We start from the raw sequence: 18,110 nt of genomic DNA, 5'->3' as shown, positions 1-18,110 counted from the left end.
CAACACTTTGCCCTCAACCGCACAAAAAGCAGAGTTTGTTTGCAGAATGGCTGCTCTTTATGCCTATATAATGTCCACAGCATTCCAAAAGTAGTTCACTGAAGTACTTGGAGCCAAAATGAAAAGACCCTATCCCGTTGAAAAAATAAACGCCTTTCCCGGAGGAGAAATATTTACTCAGGATAGGGTCTTTTCATTTCGCCGCAAAATCCCAAGTGCTTCAGTCAACTACTTTTGGAATGTTGTGGGCATTATTGTATAGTTTTTCCAAGAATGTCATACAACTGAACCCTGAGATTAATGTACAGTCCTGAAACCACTCCTGTTTTACATTGCTACCGTATGGTAATTTGATTCCTTAGCCCAAGGTGATGGGGAAGTGGGAGGGAAAGTTATGTTGATGGTAACTGATGGTTTGCACCATGTTTACATTCACTGCTGTGCATTTGTTCTTTGTGATCGCGAAAAGGCTGTTTTGGGACGCCTTTATGGCAGCGTTCTGTGCATATCGCATTTTATCAGGATTTGCTGTCCCTTTCTCCGCATTTCCCTTTAAGCAGAACTTTTTCCTATTTGTGCAGGTCGCCTGTATGCTATGCAGACTGGAATGAAAATTGATAGTAAAACGCCGGAATGCCGCAAGTTCTTGGTGAAACTAATGGACCAGCTCGAAATTGTAAGTGTCAATTTAAAACCTTATTCTTTGACGAGTCAGTCTCCTGCAGAGTTACACACGGCAAGTCAAGATGTAGTCTCTAGTTCAATTTGTGTCAGAAGACAGGGTTATTTAGATCAGATTGTACAAATGTTAAATGTTAAAAGTTCCCATTTTAAAGTCTAAATCCACCACTTCACACCACAGTGTGGCCGTGAGAGCAATAAAGACCTGAAATGCTTCAGCTTCAAGTGGCACCTTCCCCAATAGTAAGATGATAATTGAGAAGGACATAAGTATGATGAAAACCAGTGTAATAGATTGGAGAATAGTTGATTTTGAGGAGCTGAGAATAGAACTTGGGGAAAATAAAATGGACAACAATATTGGAGAACAGCAATGGGAAACATTTAAAATGGTGTTCAACAGAGTGCAAGAAAAATATATTCCACGAAAAGTGAAGAACAAACTCAAGCTGTAAGGAAAGAGGCATTAAGTACATAGACAGTAGAGGAGTGCATGATAAGGGAGCATACGAAGAGATTAGGAGAGAAGTCAAGAAAACAATTAGGAAGGCAAAGGGGAACTATTCAATTATCAAGAAACATAAAACAAAACAGTAAAATATTTTACATGCACATCAATTTAAAAAAAAAAAAAAGTTGGGATGGGAATAGGGCCATTAAGGAATAGATAGGATAATACCACAGGTAACGATAGAAAGATGGCAGAAATATTAAATAATTATTTTGCTTTCGTATTTACCAGGGAGATAGAACAGGTGAACATGACATTGGATGTAGTGCCAGGGGACTGGTGGATAGCTAACGCAATAACTCTATTTATGAAGGCGGATAGAACTTGACCAGGGAATTTTAGACCAGTCAGCTTAACATCGGTGGTAGGAAAAATAATGGAATCCCTACTAAAAGAGAAAATAAAAGGACATCTAGAAAACAAAAATATAATAATGAATAGTCAGCATGGATTTCAAAAGGGAGAATGTCTGGCTTGACCTACCTCTCAATTTTTTTAAGAGGTAACAGAGAGAGTAGACGCTGGTAATGCAGTTGATGTAATTTATCTAGATTTTCAAAAGACCTTCGATAAGGTACCCCATAATAGCTGGATGAAGGTGGTCAGAGAATGCGGAGTTGGGTTACAAGTAGCAAAATGGATAGCTGGCTAGCTTCAAGACAGAAAGCAGAGAGTAGAGGTATAAGGTGCCATTCACAGTGGCAGGTGGTCGGGTAGTGGTGCTCCACAAGGATCAATACTGGACCACTGTTGTTCACAATTTATATTAGCAATTTAGACTTTGGAATAAAAGCGCAATTTCTAAATTTGCGGATGACACCAAATTGGGGGAAGAGCATAACTAGAGGCCATTAATATAAGATAGTCACCAAGAAATAGGGAATTCAGAAGAAACTTCTTTATCCAGAGGGTGGTGAGAATGTGGAACTCGCTACCACAGGGAATAGTATAGATGCATTTATGGGGAGGCTAGACAAGAATACGAGGGAGAAGGGAATCGAGGGTTATACTGATGGGGTTAGATGAGGAAAGACGGGAGGAGGCTCGAGTGGCACATAAACGCCGGCATGGACTCGGGCCGAATGGCCCGTTTCTGTGCCGTATATCCGATGTAATCCTAGATTGTGCCAGGAGGCTGACAGATGGGAGCTGTGATGGAGGTGATTACAGGGTCTTCCTGAGCGCATGGCCAGCCTCATCCGTTATCCAGTTATGGACGGAGAGACCGGAGCGGGTAGAAGCAGCGTCAAACCAATCTGTGGCACAGTGCGTTGCATAATGAGAGTGCCACTTTATTGTCCTATTTAATTTACATTCATCTTCAACCAGTCTTGGAAAGTGCTTAATTAAAGGGATATGTACAGTAAATGAACTGCCATTTCCTCTGTGACTGCTCTTGCTGGCCTGTTTTTTCCCTCTTTGAATCTTTTGAGCCATAGATTGGTTTGACGCTGCTTCTACCCGTTCCTGTCTCTCCGTCCATAATTGGATAACAGATGAGGAAGGCCATGCGCTCAGGATGACCCTGTAATCACCTCCATCACAGCCCCCATCTGTTCGTCTCCTGGCACAATCTAGGATTACATAGGATATACAGCACAGAAACAGGCCATTCGGTGGAGAAAGCATGTTACGCCATTTTTATATAAATAATGACATTGGCAGAGTAGGGGCACAGTAAAAGAAAAACAGAAGACTTGCATTTATATAGCAGCGGACGTTCCAAAGCGCTTTAAGCCAATCGACCACTTTTTGAAGTGCAGTCACTGTTGTAATGTAGGAAACGCAGCAGCCAATTATGCAAAGCAAGGTTCCACAAACGGCAATGTGATAATGCCCAGATAATCTGTTTTTGTTATGTTGGTTAAGGGATAAAGATTGGCCAGGTCACCGGGGAGAACTCCCCTGCTCTTCTTCGAATTAGTGCCACGGGATCTTTTGCATCCACGTGAGAGAGCCAAAGGGGCCTCGGTTTAACATCTCATCTGAAAGACAGCAGCTCTGACCATGCAGTGCTCCTTCAGGACTGCACTGGAGTATCAGCCTAGATTTTTGTGCTCGAGTCTCTGGAGTGGGACTTGAAACCACAACTTTCTGACTCAAAGGCGTGAGTGATCCCAGCTGAGCCACTGGCTGACACACTCCTGTTGCTGCCACCATTACACGACATAAAGGATCTGATCTTCCCATTTCTAATGGCACTCTTTTTCTTTTCTCGTAGCTCAATAACCTCACAACCATGGTGAATGCATGAATGTTTCCCCCTGTCCCTCCAGTAGGCCCAAACAGAGACTAATGGCTCATTAGTAAAACAAAACTGGTCATCGGAGGTTGCCATGTCTGCTTCTGAGCACCAGCTTCTGGTGCCTGGCACCAATGCAAGGTGTCTTCAGTATGATGTGCCACTCCACAGTATTGAAATGCAGTGTTCGGTTTGTTTCTAGTCTATAAATAGATGGTTTTGGCCAGTTTGTTGATTAATTTAAGCCTCCTACTGAGCATTTGTTCCTGTTGTGCTGCACAATTTACTTCTTGAGCTTGCTGCGCAGGAGGTAGATTTTTTTTTCGTCGAGCTGTATAGAGGACTATCGCACTGGGTGTTACCACAATTGGGCTTGTATAAAGTGTAAGGGCTACAAATGACTAACTCATGGTTATACTGTAACGTAATAACGAGGACTATAAATAATCTTGAGTTGCGATCTGTTGGGATTGACCATCGCCGGAGTAGCAATCTGCACATTTAATCTTTTGTGAAAGGAAAGTTTCATTTGTAACCGTTTGCATTGTGAGGTAGGTGGTAATGTAAAAATGGTTATAACTTTCAACCAAAGTTATTTGGTTTGATCTGAAAATGGACAGGAGTCATTCAGACAGTATTATTTTCTGGCAATCAGCTGGTAAGCATGACAAATGCCAACGTCACACTTACAACTGTGCTACAGCAGAAAATACATGACAAATCAACATGTAATATTTTGAATTTTTCTGTTTTTTTAATATGCATCACCAGTCTATTGTGCCTTTAAGCCCTACATCGTATGGCATTTTCTAAAGACAATTCATCCAGGCTGAGAAAAGGCAGAAGAAGTTCAAGTCTGTCAAGTGCAAAGAGATGAGTCTAGGGCTGAATAATAAACATTGAAGCTATAAACTATTTCTACAATGATGTAGTGCCTTTGGCACTGAATCATAGAATAGTACTGCACAGAAGGAAGCCATTCGTCCCATCGAGTCTGTGTCTGCTCTTTTCAAGAGCCATCCAGTTATTTCCACTCCCCTGCTCTTTCCCATATTCCTTCAATTCTTTCTCCTTCAGGTACTGATCCCATTTCCTTTTGAAAACTACTATTGAATCTGTATCCACCAACTTATCAGGCAGTGGAGTCCAAATCCTAAACACTCGTTGTGTAAAAAAGTTTTTCCTCCTGTCACTTCTGTTTTTTTTGGCCAATAACCTTGAATCTGGTTATCGACCCTTCAGCTATTGGAAACAGTGTCTCTTTTTTTACACTCTGCAAATCCTTCATGATTTTAAACACCTCTATCACATCTCCTCTTGGCCTTCTCTGCTCCAAGGAGAACAACACTAGATTTTCAACCCAGAGATTGAGAGGTTAAGCCCACCTTAGCACATTGTAAATTGAACTTGATAAATATGGTCATTGGTGCCAGCATAAGAAAGTGATCATGGTGCTAGATTGTATTAAGAGGTGCTAGATTGTCATAAAGAAAAAAGAACGAACTTGCATTTATAAAGCGCCTTTTACAAAGACCCAACTGGTTCACTAATGTCATGCAGGGAAGGGTATCGGCCTCGCTTACCCTAGTCCACATTACGTGGTTGACTTGTAATGCCCTCTGAAGTGGCCAAGCCGGCAACTCATGCACTCACATCAAGGAGAAGGCCCACCAGCACCTTCTCGGGGCAACGAGAGATGGGCAACAGATTTGGCTTTACTACTACTGTCCACTTCCTGTGAATAAATATGAAAATAAGGTGTTGGATTATGACCCTGTCGTTCACTGCCAGGTATACATTCTGCCTGTAGTTCACTTCTTGGTATCCCATACTATATATGCAATTCATTCCCAAGTCTCTGTTATCCTATAGTTTATTTCTAAGCATTTCTTATCCTCTATCTCTAGTTTAGTGTTCCTGCTCAGTTTAAAGGGCCCTTACAACTTTTGAAATAACAATTCGGAATGACCACTTAGGATGTTTTCACACGGACTAATGCAAAGCCAGTCAGTCTATCAGCTTGGTATTCAAGTGAGGACCTTATAAACTTTACTAGTTTTAACACATGCAGTAAGCATAAGAATTAGAAGCCGGAGTAGGCCATATGGCCCATCGAGCCTGCTCCGCCAATCAATAAAATCATGGTTGATCTTTGACCTCAACTCCACTTTCCCACCTGATCTCCATATCCCTTAATTACCAAAAATCTGTCGATCTCAACCTTGAATATACTCGATGACTGAGCATCCACAGCCCTCTGGGGCAGAGAATTCCAAAGATTCACAACCCTCCGAGTGAAGAAATTCCTCCTCATCTCCGCCCTAAATGGCCGGCCTTTTATCTTAAGACTATGCCCCCTAGTTCTAGACTCTTCAGCCAGGGGAAACAACCTCTCAGCATCTATCTTGCCAATCGCCCTCAGCATCTTCTATGTTTCAGTGGCAGCATAACGGGCTGAAACACGAACAAATCATTTAATTGTCTCCATTCCCCAAAGAAGTATACGTGCAGAACCGAAGCTGTTTGCTTCTCTGTTTTATCCTAGTTTGCATTACTAAAGTCCCTGTTTATCTTCCCTCTCTGTAACTCACTGTTATTTTTCTGCAAATTAAGCTGCGGCCAGGAATTCCCAGCTTTGTGGTGAAAAATCAGCAAGGAAATTTATCAAATGTGGTTAACATTTTTTCCACCTTCGCAGCTTGATGCACGTGTGTAGCTCACTGTTCCGATAAATGATGGCGTTTAGGTGCAAGCCTTCACTTTCCAGGTAGATTAAAACAGCAGCAGCAACCAGTGAAAGGGACCATTCAGCATTCTCAAGAAAGGTAGAGTTGTTTTTTTTTAATTCCTAGTCTCCATCACTCCAAAAAAGGAACTCGGCCATAGAAAGAAAAACAAAGAGAATTCTGTACCTTTGCTGAATGGTGATGTTGGCTGCAAAACCCATTTATATTGAGTCTTATTTTGATAAAGGGTCCTGAGGGGGAGGTAAGGCAAAACCTTTTTATGCAGAAGGTAAGCATAATTTGCCAGTGAGACCACTGAAGTGGAATAATAAAAGTGGGCACAAGGGGCAGTTTCTGCTGCGAGAGAAAAGGTAGATAGGCGAGCTTGAATTGAACTGAAGAGATTGGCTTGTTGGGCTCATTAGCCTGTTCCTAAAAATTCTTCTCTTCTCTTCCCAGTTTTGTCTCTCTCCAAGTGCCTCCCCGAACATGTGCTTCAAACTCTGTGCTGCAGCTGGAGTTACATGCCAGAGCAGCCTAGGGAAGATTCAGTTTTAGGAATTGTCTGGTACTCCAGTCAGCTCCACGCTGCAGGACAAGATTATAGCTTTGGGATTAAATGTGTGTCCCCCTCGGAACCCCATTCCATGGTGGATTTGAGTACTTTAACATACTGCGCAACCGCACTGCCACAAAAAGTAATCATTTAATTAGTCTCCATTCTTCTATTGCAGAGAATGAAGGGCTTTTCCCTTATGAAACATTCCTCTTTAATTTGTTCTTGATGTGGGCAATGCCGCAGTTATTGCCCAACTCTAATTGCCCCGAGAAGATGGCAGTGGGCCTTCTCCTTGAACTGTTGCAGTCCGTGTTGTGCTGGTGCTCCCACATTGAGCTTAGGTAGGGAATTCGGAGACTCCACCCCGCCGGTGATGACGCAGCCAGTGGTGCCTGTCCAAATCCTGCTAGTGCGACTTGGAGGTGATGGTTCACCCATGACATTGCTGCACGTGATCTTCTCGGCGTTTGAAGTTACAGTCAAAGGAAGTGCTGTCTGATTAAACTTGGTGAGTGTCTGCAGTGCATCCTGTAGATTGTACATACTGCCACCACAGTGCTCTGGGGATATTGAGCCCAGGGCATCAATCAAGTGAACTAGAGGTGGTCCAGAACTCAGCCGCCCATGTCTTACCTCGCACCAAGTCCCGCTCACCCATCGCCCTTGAGCTCGTGACCTACATTGACTTCCAGTTAAGCAATGCCTCGATTTCAAAATTCTCATCCTTATTTGCAAATCCCTCTGCAATTTCCTCCAGCCCCACAATCCCCTCGATGTCTGCGGTCCTCTAATTCTGCCCTCCCAAGCATCCCTGATTATAATCGCTCAACTGTTGGTGGCCATGCCTTCTGTTGCTGAGGCTCCAAGCTCTGGGACTCCCTGCCTAAACCTCTCCGCCTCTCTAGCTCTCCATCCTCCTTCAAGACACTCCTTAAAATATACCTGTGATCAAGCTTTTGGTCACCTGCGCTAATTTCTACTAATGCAGCTCGGCGTCAAATTTTTATTGCATAACACTCCTGTGGGGAGCGCCTTGCGACGTTTCACTATTAAAGGCGCTATATAAATACAGGTTGTTGTTTCTTAAATGGTACCAGATGTCTTGAGTTTGGTGGCAATCTGCATCCAGCTAAGTATTTCAGTTGTAGTTATCCCATTGAAAAGGAATGCAGGGGAAGGTGGAATGAAACACAATTTTTTTGTTATTGTTTTAATCTATCTCCCATACTAGCATCTCCCTGTTGTCATGCATTTGCTCTGGCCAAGAAAGAGCTACAACCATGTCCATGCCTGCTGTGATGTGTATGGCATGGCTGGCCCTTCAGTTTTAATCCCCTGCATGTGGAAAAGTGACACTTGCTCATGCCGATTGAGATTGCAATTCATGGTCCCATCGGATTGAACCCATTTTGCGCTTTTCCATGGTAGTTTTTTTTTTAGATGGCATCTGAACTACAAACTGAGAATTTCCGGGCGTGAAATTAGAGTTTAGTCTGAGCTTTGTATTTCTGCCGTGCGGGGAAATCTCTTTCTTACTCCAGACCTAATCTGACGGTTCTTCAATTGGAACATACAGAAACTCCAAATTAGTCTGCCTGGAAGTGTGGTACGTGGATCAGGATGTCTATAAACTGCAGATGAAAGGGGCAATTATCAAACCTTTGTACCACAGCCCATTTAGTAGTTCAGGCAGTTCAACATAAACAAAAACTGAGATCATCGAAGAAGGATTTTGCATTTCGCAAACACTCCTAAAATAGTCAGAATGCTTCAAAAGAACCTTGGCAGTGGTTTGACGAAACAGTGGGATGCTGTTTTTCTAAATAGTTTTAGAAATACCCCTTCTTGGATTGGTAAGTTATCTGAATTATTCATCATATTCTAATTTTATGCTGCATTAATTAATAGTAGTTAAACATGGCTACTGATGAGCTGCACAATAATGGAAGAGCAAAATACTGCAGATTCTGGAAATCTGAAATGGAAAATGCTGCAAACACTCAGCAGGTCAGCCAACATCTGTGGAGAGAGAAACAGCGTTAACGTTTCAGATCGATGACCTTTTGTCAGAAATGGAAAAGGTTAGAGATGTAACAGGATTTAAGCAAGTGCAGAGGCAGGGAAAGGGGTGGGGAGGAATGAATGAAATACCCATTACCATCTCCTTTTGCTTTGCACCATCATCCTTTTAGTTATTTAATCTCTCCTGCCTTCCACCTTATCACAGACCTTCCCTTTTGTTCTTCCCTCCCTTCCCTGCCCTGCATAAAAGTTAAAATATAACCATTTACAGTCCATTATCTGCCCACTACTGATCTTCAGGAACAGAAGAAAAATGACTTGCATTTATATAGCGCCTTTCACAATCTTTACAGCCAATGAAGTTCTTTCTTGAAGTGTAATCCTGTTGTAATGTAGGAAACCTAACAGCCAATTTGCGCACAGCAAGCTCCCACAAACAGCAATGTGATAGTGACCAGGTAATCTTTTTTAGTGACATTGGTTGAGAGATAAATATTGGGGGCTGAGCCCTGGGGACAACTCCGCTGCTCCTCTTCGACAAAATGCTATAGGATCTTTTACATTCCCCTGAGAGACAGTAACACTTTTATCTCGTGATATTTTTGTGGGGAGCAGAGTGAATTAAGAGTATGCAGGAATGGAACACTTTTGAGTTTCTCACTCGTTAATAGCCACTGCCACAGCAAGTGTGCAAGCACAGGGGAGTTTTTGCATGCAGGCTAAATCTGATCCCAGCAACACGCCTTAACCTTGCTCTCAGATGGCTTGGTGCTATCGATTCCATTTTCAACACTAGTATCCTGAGTCCACATTTGTGGCATGTTAGGCACAGTTTGGCTCCTATAATCCATGCATTCAGCAAATTGCAGCCCCTCAGACTGCTTTCAGTTGTTATGAGATGCGCAAGTATTTTTAAGGGAAATGTTTGTTGTTGCACAGCCTGGCTGGTTCTGAGCGGAAGGTTTTAGTTGGTGTCTAGAAATGGCTCCATCCTGTATTTAAGTGATCTCTGGCTTATTTGTTTTCATTAAATTTGCAATGTGTTGTGGGGATTACTTATTTGAAGATTCCTGTTAAGTGGTTTAGTTGTTTATTATAGGCTACTTTCCATTCACAGCTTGAACGCACATTCTAGACTGGCACTGCAATGCTGCACTGTCGGAGGTGCCGTCTTTCGGATGAGACGTTAAACTGAGGCCCCGTCGGCTGGCTCAGGCGGACATAAGATCCCATGGCACTATTTCGAAGAAGAGCAGGGGAGTTCTCCCTGATGTCGTGGCCAATATTTATCCCGAACCAAACCAGCACCTAAAACAGATTATCTGGACATTTATTACATTGCTGTATATGAGAGCTTGATGTGTGCAAATTGGCTGCTGCGTTTTCTACAATACAACAGTGACTACAATTCAAAAGCTTTTTACTGCCTCTAACATGCTTTGGGATATCCTGAGGTTGAAAACAGCGCTATATAAATGCAAGTCTGTCTGTCGTCTTATCTCTTTTATTTTGGAATTATTTTCAGTGGGGATTCATGGAGAATATCTCTTGTTGCAATTTCCCTCCTCATCCCTCTTCTGATTTAATCTTTGAATCTGTATGTATCATCTCCCTGGCAGTATATTTTTATCTTCACTAGATAGTAAATTCACTCCAACTTTAATTTTAAATAGGTTGGTTCTGTCTTTTTTTGGTGTTGTGCCATTTTAACGGACAATCATAATCAACTAGCTGGGAGAAGATGATTTTCCTTTGTTCCAGTGCGCTGAAACCATTGAGAGCGGGAGCTGTTCTGTCTAATTTATAATTTAAGAACTAGTACCTTGTACTTCATTAGTTTGTCACAAGCAGTGTGTGTCTCAACGTTTTGTGTCACACTGAGGAAATTTGCAACGTGCGTGACATACTAAGTCACAGAGACCAGAGGGTTCTAAACTTGATGCCCAATCTATGCTGAGTTAGCTAATCTCAATGTGGGGTTATTTTTTTTGATGAAGAGTAACACACAAGGTCCTACAACACAACGCTTGGGCACGCTGATCCTGCGGCTGAGGAGGGACAATAAAATAGCTGGGGTTGCTGTTTCAGATCTCTCTACACTGTCGCCTGTGAGGACTGGACCAGACCCTGTTGCGATGTCCTCCATGCTTGATCCATCTACTGATCTTCGCTGTCCATGCTCGATAGCCACTGGGACAAAGTGCAACTGAATCAGTCTACCAATGGGTGAAATGAAGCAAACTGAAGAACACTGCTGCATTGCCCACTTCATGAGACCCTACCCTCGATGGTGATTGTCATTAATTATCAGCCGTGCCTCTGAGTCAGAAGGTTGTGGGTTCAAGTCCCCACTCCAGAGACATGAGCACAAAAATCTAGGCTAACACTTCAGTGCAGTGCTGAGGGAGCGCTGCTAGTCGGAGTTGGCGTCTTTCGGATGAGATGTTAAACCGAGGCCCCGTCTGCTCTCAGGTGGACGTAAAAGATCCTGCAGCACTATTTTGAAGATCAGGGGAGTTATGCCTGATGTCAATATTTATCCCTCAATCAACATCACTAAAACATTATCTGATCATTATCACATGATTGTGGGAGCTTGCTGTGTGCAAACTCGCTGCCATGTTTCTTGCATTATAACAGTGACTACACTTCAAAAGGTACTTCGTGGTCTGTGAAGCGCTTTGGGGCGTCGGGTAGTCGTGAAAGGCTGAGTGGCCCCCAGCCTGCGAGCACCATTGGAGCAGGCCGGGGAGTGGAAGGAGCAGCGTGGCAGTATACCACTCCAGGGAGCAGCACGTGCTGGAGCAGGAGAGCGACGGCAGTGAAAAGTGACGTCACCAAGGTCCAGGTCGGTGATTGGAGCGTGCGCAGATACAGCAGGAGCGGCAAGGTCGGGGCAAAGGAGGGGCGAGAGATTGTAGAGACGCGATCGGGGCCCAGGCGGGGCGTGAGTTCGCGGCCCAGAAGAGGCGAGGGCCTAGGGGCAGCACGGGCCAGCCCACACTGTGATAAGTGTGCGCACTAGGTCCGTGCAGCAGAGCTGGTCTCCCGTCGTCTTGGTTAATCCTTGCTACTGGACCAAGACCTAGCTCTGTCAAGCCCGTGTGGTGGCTGGTGTGCAATGGCCACCACATGTTAAAAACAATCCACGCCCAGGCATCTTCCACCCTTCAAGATTTAGTTCTTGACCTGGAATTTTAGCTCCATCATTGAAAGATCTGTGAACTTTTTGACTTGGAAGCAAGTCACCCTTGATTCGAGAGACTGCCTATGATGATGATATATAAATGCAAGTTTTTCTTTTCATTCATCACAGCCAAACGCAAAAACTGCCCATTACTTGACATTCGCACACAGGCTTTCCAGCAAGGGGGTTGTGGGTAATAGTTTGGAGCGAAAACCTTTGTGGATTCGTACATCCCCTCCCCTCCCCTCCAAATGCACCTCTCCAGGCCAGCAATGCTAAGAATAGAGGGTTCTGCTGATGGGGTTAGATGAGGAAAGATGGGAGGAGGCTCGAGTGGAGCATAAACACCAGCATGGACTGGTTGTGCTGTATATCCTACGTAATCCTCCTACCACCTTCCTGGCTAAGAACAGCAAGCTCGGCACAGAGCTGAGCTTAAACTAGGAGTCGCCCTAATCTGCATGGCTCCGTATCACACCAGGTGGTGCGTTTAATAAGTGTAGCCGCTCTTGTCGATGATTTGAGTGACCTTTTATCGACTGTATCTGAAAAGGAAGGAGGTAGTGCACCTGTGATTGAAATTCTGTACTTGCGAATTATCAGGCTGCTGAAAATTCAAATAATGGTTATCTGGTTCGAGCTGTCAGTGGGTATAATAAATTGGAGATCTTTTCTAAGCTGGTGGTACACATTCTTGGAGGTTTTAGTACTTCAGAAATCCAAAGCATTGATGTCATGGTTAGAATAATCTTGACATTTGAGCAGAGCAACAAAAAACAATACCTGCATTGAGAGAAGTTAAATCTTCCTCCTCCACCGTTACCTGTCCAAATATGCTGGTATTATTAGACTGGATCCAGACACTGGGCTTGAAATGCCAACAAAACATAAGAACAGAAGAAATAGGAGCAGGAGTAAGCCATTTGGCCCTTTGAGCTTGCTCCGCCTTGCTATTGAGGGAGTGCAGCGAAGGTTCACCAGACTGATTCCCGGGATGGCAGGACTGAAATATGAGAAAAGACTGGAACGGCTAGGCTTATACTCACTGGAATTTAGAAGAATGAGAGGGGATCTCATAGAAACATATAAAATTCTGATGGGATTGGACAGGTTAGATGCAGGAAGAATGTTTCCGGTGTTGAGGAAGTCCAGAACCAGGGGACACAGTCTAAGGATAAGGGGTAAGCCATATAGGACTGAGATGAGGAGAAACTTTTTCACCCAGAGTTGTGAACCTGTGGAATTCTCTGCCACAAAGTTGTTCATTGGATATATTCAAAAGGGAGTTAGATGTGGCCCTGACGGCTAAAGGGATCAGGGTATGGAGAGAAGGCTGGGGTTAGGGTACTGAGGTTGAATGATCAGCCATGATCATATTGAATGGCGGTGCAGGATCGAATGGCCTGCTCCTGCATCTATTTTCTATGTTTCTACGATTGGACTTCTACTCCACTCTACCTTCCTGCACTATCCCCATTTTCCTTGATTTCCTTAATATCCAAAAATCTCTTGATCTCTGCCTTGATGACAGCATCCACAGCTCTCTGGGGTAGAGAATTCCAAAGATTCACAACCCTTTGAGTGAAGGCATTTCTCCTCCTCCTCAGTCCTAAATGGCTGAGCTTATTCTGCAGCTGTGACCCATAGTTCTAGGCTGCCCAGCTAGGGGAAATATCTTCCCAACAGGACAAGGACAGCATAGCAGGAGTGTTTCTGCTCAACATGATTCCCCCCCCCCCCCCCCCCCCCCCTTGTATTTGGAGGAAGGAGATTCAAGAATATTTTTTGGGAATGTCAAATTTCTCACCCAAATGGAGACCTGTTCATGTTGGGTATCCTTGAAGCTTTCCTAGAGAGGCTTCACAAAATGTAGTCGCAGTTGTGACTAAGGACAGGCCTGGGAGGTGATGTGGAGCCTCTCGATCCCAGGAAAGCCGTCAAGGTTAGTTTTGTGCATCTATATTTTTTAAATCAGTCTTTTGCTTCATATTATTCCAATATAAAATATGGGAGTACGTAACAAAAAGTTCCCCCAGACTATACTCTCATCAACACATTTTTTCAATTGTTTGCGTATTTTTCCCGATACGCTGACCTGTTTTTCATTCCCCTCTCCTTCCACTCAAGCACTGATGTCCTCCTCTTCTGCTCCAACGCCTGGTTCTTGCTTGCAGGGCTCTCTTTTTTTTCTCTCTGCCACCTTTCTCCCTTCTGCTCCGTCTCCGTTTGTCGACTGCCTTATGGGACATCTATGTATTTGAGTGCTGAGGAAATGTAAGTTATACTATTCAGTTCCTCTAAGGGCTGCCTCCTGCTATCATGCTAGCTCAGTGCAGCTAGTCCAAATAAGGACCTCTGCAGAGTAGAACTTGCTTTGTTCCACCTTTTTTATTTACCCCCCCCCCCCCCCACCCCCTAAACAGGAGATGGAAACCTGTCTGACAAGTGAGGTCTTCACTTAGTGTTTGAAGTGAGAGCTGTTCAATCACAGAAGATACTTGAATATCAATTGGGGCTCATTGAGAAGAGGTCATGAGCCACCATAGTTTCTCAATTTGTTTGTCCTTTTTCCTCCTTCAGCCTTGATGCCCAACTTGTAACCAGTCCCTGTAGCTGAGTCCAGTGACCCAACAAGAGCAAGTATAGGCCATAGGCTCCCTCGAGCCTGCTCCGCCATTCAATAAGATCATGGCTGAACTTGAACTTCAACTCCACTTTTCGGCCCTATCCTCCATATCTCTTAATTCCTCTGGAGTCCAAAAATCTATCTCAACCTTGAACAGTGTAGGACACTTTGTAATCCAGCAGGGTGGCAAGTTTCCTCTGCTTCCTAGAGGCCAGAGCAAGACCGAAGGGAGTGAATCAGGTTCATGTGTAACGCCTAGTCCGGGAATTCCCTTGGAGCTGCTCCCGCTCCGCTGCCGTTTGCGCGCGTGATTGGGGGTTCCAGCCACATCTCCAAAGTTGCAGTGGCAGAGCTCCAAGGAAATTTCCAGCGTCCAGCATCGGCGGCAGTCGGGAGCAGCGTCGAGGAGGTGCGTGGAGAAGCGAGCCGGTGCAGCTACAGGGAGAAGGCAAAAAAGAAGTAGAAAGAAACAGAAAGGTGGCGTCACAGCCAAGGGGGTAAGTGATTGGCTGCTGATTGGTGAGTAATTTTTTCTTTTTTCTCTCCTATATCAGTAAGTAACTTGTTAACATTGTTGTTGCCAAATTAAGCGTATCTAAGGGTTAAGTCATAGCAGGAGAGCTCGGTCACGTGATATGCTCCTCCTGTACCATGTGGGAACTCTGACACTTCCGGTGTCCCTGACGACTACATGTGCGGGAAGTGTATCCGCCTCCAGCTCCTGACGGTCTGCGTTGCGGAATTGGAGCTGAGGGTGGATTCACTCTGGAGCATCCACGATGCTGAGAATGACGTGAGTAGCACGTGTAGCGAGCTGGTCTTACCACAGCTGAAGGGTCCACAGCCAGCTAGGGAATGGAAAACCAGTGCAAGGAAGGTAGTGCAGGGGTCCCCTGCGGTCATCCCCCTGCAAAACAGATACACCGTTTTGAGTACTGTTGAGGGGGATGACTCATCAGGGGAGGGCAGCAGCAGCCAAGTTCATGGCATCGTGGCTGGCTCTGCTGCACAGGTGGGCAGGAAAAAGAGTGGGAGAGCGATAGTGATAGGGGATTCGATTGTAAGGGGAATAGATAGGCGTTTCTGCGGCCGCAACCGAGACTCCAGGATGGTATGTTGCCTCCCTGGTGCAAGTGTCAAGGATGTTTCCGAGCTGGTGCAGGACATTCTAAAAAGGGAGGGAGAACAGCCAGTTGTTGTGGTGCACATTTGTACCAACGACGTAGGTAAAAAAAGGGATGAGGTCCTACGAGACGAATTTAAGGAGCTAGGAGCTAAATTTAAAAAGTAGGACCTCAAAAGTAGTAATCTCGAGATTGCTACCAGTGCCACGTGCTAGTCAGAGTAGGAATCGCAGGATAGCACAGATGAATACGTGGCTTGAGCAGTGGTGCAGCAGGGAGGGATTCAAATTCCTGGGGCATTGGAACCGGTTCTGGGGGAGGTGGGACCAGTACAAAGCGGACGGTCTGCACCTGGGCAGGACCGGAACCAATGTCGTAGGGGGAGTGTTTGCTAGTACTGTTGGGGAGGAGTTAAACTAATATGGCAGGGGGATGGGAACCAATGCAGGGAGACAGAGGGAAACAAAAAGGAGACAAAAGCAAAAGACAGAAAGGAGATGAGTAAAAGTGGAGGGCCGAGAAACCCAAGGCAAAAAACAAAAAGGGCCGCTGAATATAAAGGGGCTGCAGGAGGGGTCAAAACTAAAAATCATGGTTTAAAAACTAGTATTAAAACGCTGTACCTAAACGCACGCAGCATTCGAAATAAAGTAAATGAGTTGACGGCACAAATCATTACAAATGGGTATGATTTGGTGGCCATTACAGAAACATGGTTGCAGGGTGGCCAAGACTGGGAATTAAACACACAGGGGTATCTGACGATTCGGAAAGATAGACAAGAAGGAAAGGAGGTGGGGTAGCTCTGTTAATAAAGGATGATATCAGGGCAGTTGTGAGAGACGATATTGGCTCTAATGAACAAAATGTTAAATCATTGTGGGTGGAGATTAGAGATAGTAAGGGGAAAAAGTCACTGGTGGGCATAGTTTATAGGCCCCCAAATAATAACTTCACAGTGGGGCGGGCAATAATCAAGGGAATAATGGAGGCATGTGAAAAAGGAACGGCAGTAGTCATGGGGGATTTTAACCTACATTTCGATCTCGTTGGAGTTCAGAAGGATGAGGGGTGATCTTATCGAAACATTTAAAATAATGAAAGGGATAGACAAGATAGAGGCGGAGAGGTTGTTTCCACTGGTCGGGGAGACTAGAACTAAGGGGCACAGCCTCAAAATACGGGGGAGCCAATTTAAAACCGAGTTGAGAAGGAATTTCTTCTCCGAGGGTTGTGAATCTGTGGAATTCTCTGCCCAAGGAAGCAGTTGAGGCTAGCTCATTGAATGTATTCAAGTCACAGATAGATAGATTTTAACCAATAAGGGAATAAAGGGTTACGGGGAGCGGGCCGGTAAATGGAGCTGAGTCCACGGCCAGATCAGCCATGATCTTGTTGAATGGCAGAGCAGGCTCGAACGGCTAGATGGCCTACTCCTGTTCCTAGTTCTTATGTTATGTTCTTCCGACTCTAGAGCATACCTCATTCGTTAAGGGTGTTGTCAGTACTGCAGTGTTTGTTTAGCTCCGTTGGTGGCATTTACTCCTCTGAGGTGGAAGCTTGTGACTTTGAGCCTCAATCCACCACTTTAACCTGTAATCCAGGTGACCCCTCAGCTAGGCACCAACTCTGATTGGACATATTCCTTGGAGGTTTCATCACATGATCCCGGTCTCCAATTGCCCCGCCCCCACACTCCCGCCATTGGTCATCCAACACACCCATCCTCTCACTGCACAGACTTTCCACGCCAGTTGGAAAGCAAACAGACTCATTGGATGATTCTTAATTGTCAAACAGCCTCCCCCTGCGCCCCCCCCCCCCCATCTCCAAATATTTTTTATAACTAATACAGAAATGTTTGAAGAAAATAAGGAAAAATGCATTTTTTTTTATTGAAGCTATAATTGTTCTCCTGGGTGTTGCTCAACAGTGTCCTGGCGATTATTATTCAATTCTTGGTTACTCTCAGTCCAGCGCGCCACTGAGGGAGTGCTGCATTTGTGAAGCTACTGTCTTGTGGGCCACACTCAAGTCATCAGTTCAGGAATAAAAGAAAGAAAGACTTGCAATTATATAGCGCCTTTCATGACCACCGGACATCTCCAAGCAGTTTACAGCCAGTGAAGTACTTTTGGAGTGTTGTAATGTGGGAAACGCGCAGCCAGCTTGCGCACAGCAAGCTCCCGCGAGCAGCAATGTGATGACCAGATAATCTATTTTTGTGTTGATTGAGGGATAAACATAGAAACATAGAAAATAGGTGCAGGAGCAGGCCATTCAGCCCTTCTAGCCTGCACCGCCATTCAATGAGTTCATGGCTGAACATGAAACTTCAGTACCCCCTTCCTGCTTTCACGCCATACCCCTTGATCCCCTTAGTAGTAAGGACGTCATCTAACTCCCTTTTGAATATATTTAGTAAATTGGCC

The 18,110-nt window shown here is 44.7% G+C and overlaps 1 protein-coding gene across 3 annotated transcripts in view; it reads left to right on the top strand.

Annotated features, from left to right (window-relative positions):
• Positions 1–18,110, top strand: part of vta1 (vesicle (multivesicular body) trafficking 1) — a 226,161-nt gene that overhangs the window by 85,916 nt on the left and 122,135 nt on the right. For all 3 annotated transcript variants that reach the window (XM_070889089.1, XM_070889088.1, XM_070889090.1), the window contains exon 2: positions 582–676. In XM_070889089.1, coding sequence (XP_070745190.1) covers positions 582–676 — 95 coding nt within the window. The remainder of the gene's footprint in view (positions 1–581; positions 677–18,110) is intronic.

The sequence above is a fragment of the Pristiophorus japonicus genome, chromosome 9 (genome assembly GCF_044704955.1).
Source record: "Pristiophorus japonicus isolate sPriJap1 chromosome 9, sPriJap1.hap1, whole genome shotgun sequence".
Taxonomy (NCBI): domain Eukaryota; kingdom Metazoa; phylum Chordata; class Chondrichthyes; family Pristiophoridae; genus Pristiophorus; species Pristiophorus japonicus.
This window is presented reverse-complemented; position numbering and strand designations above follow the sequence as displayed.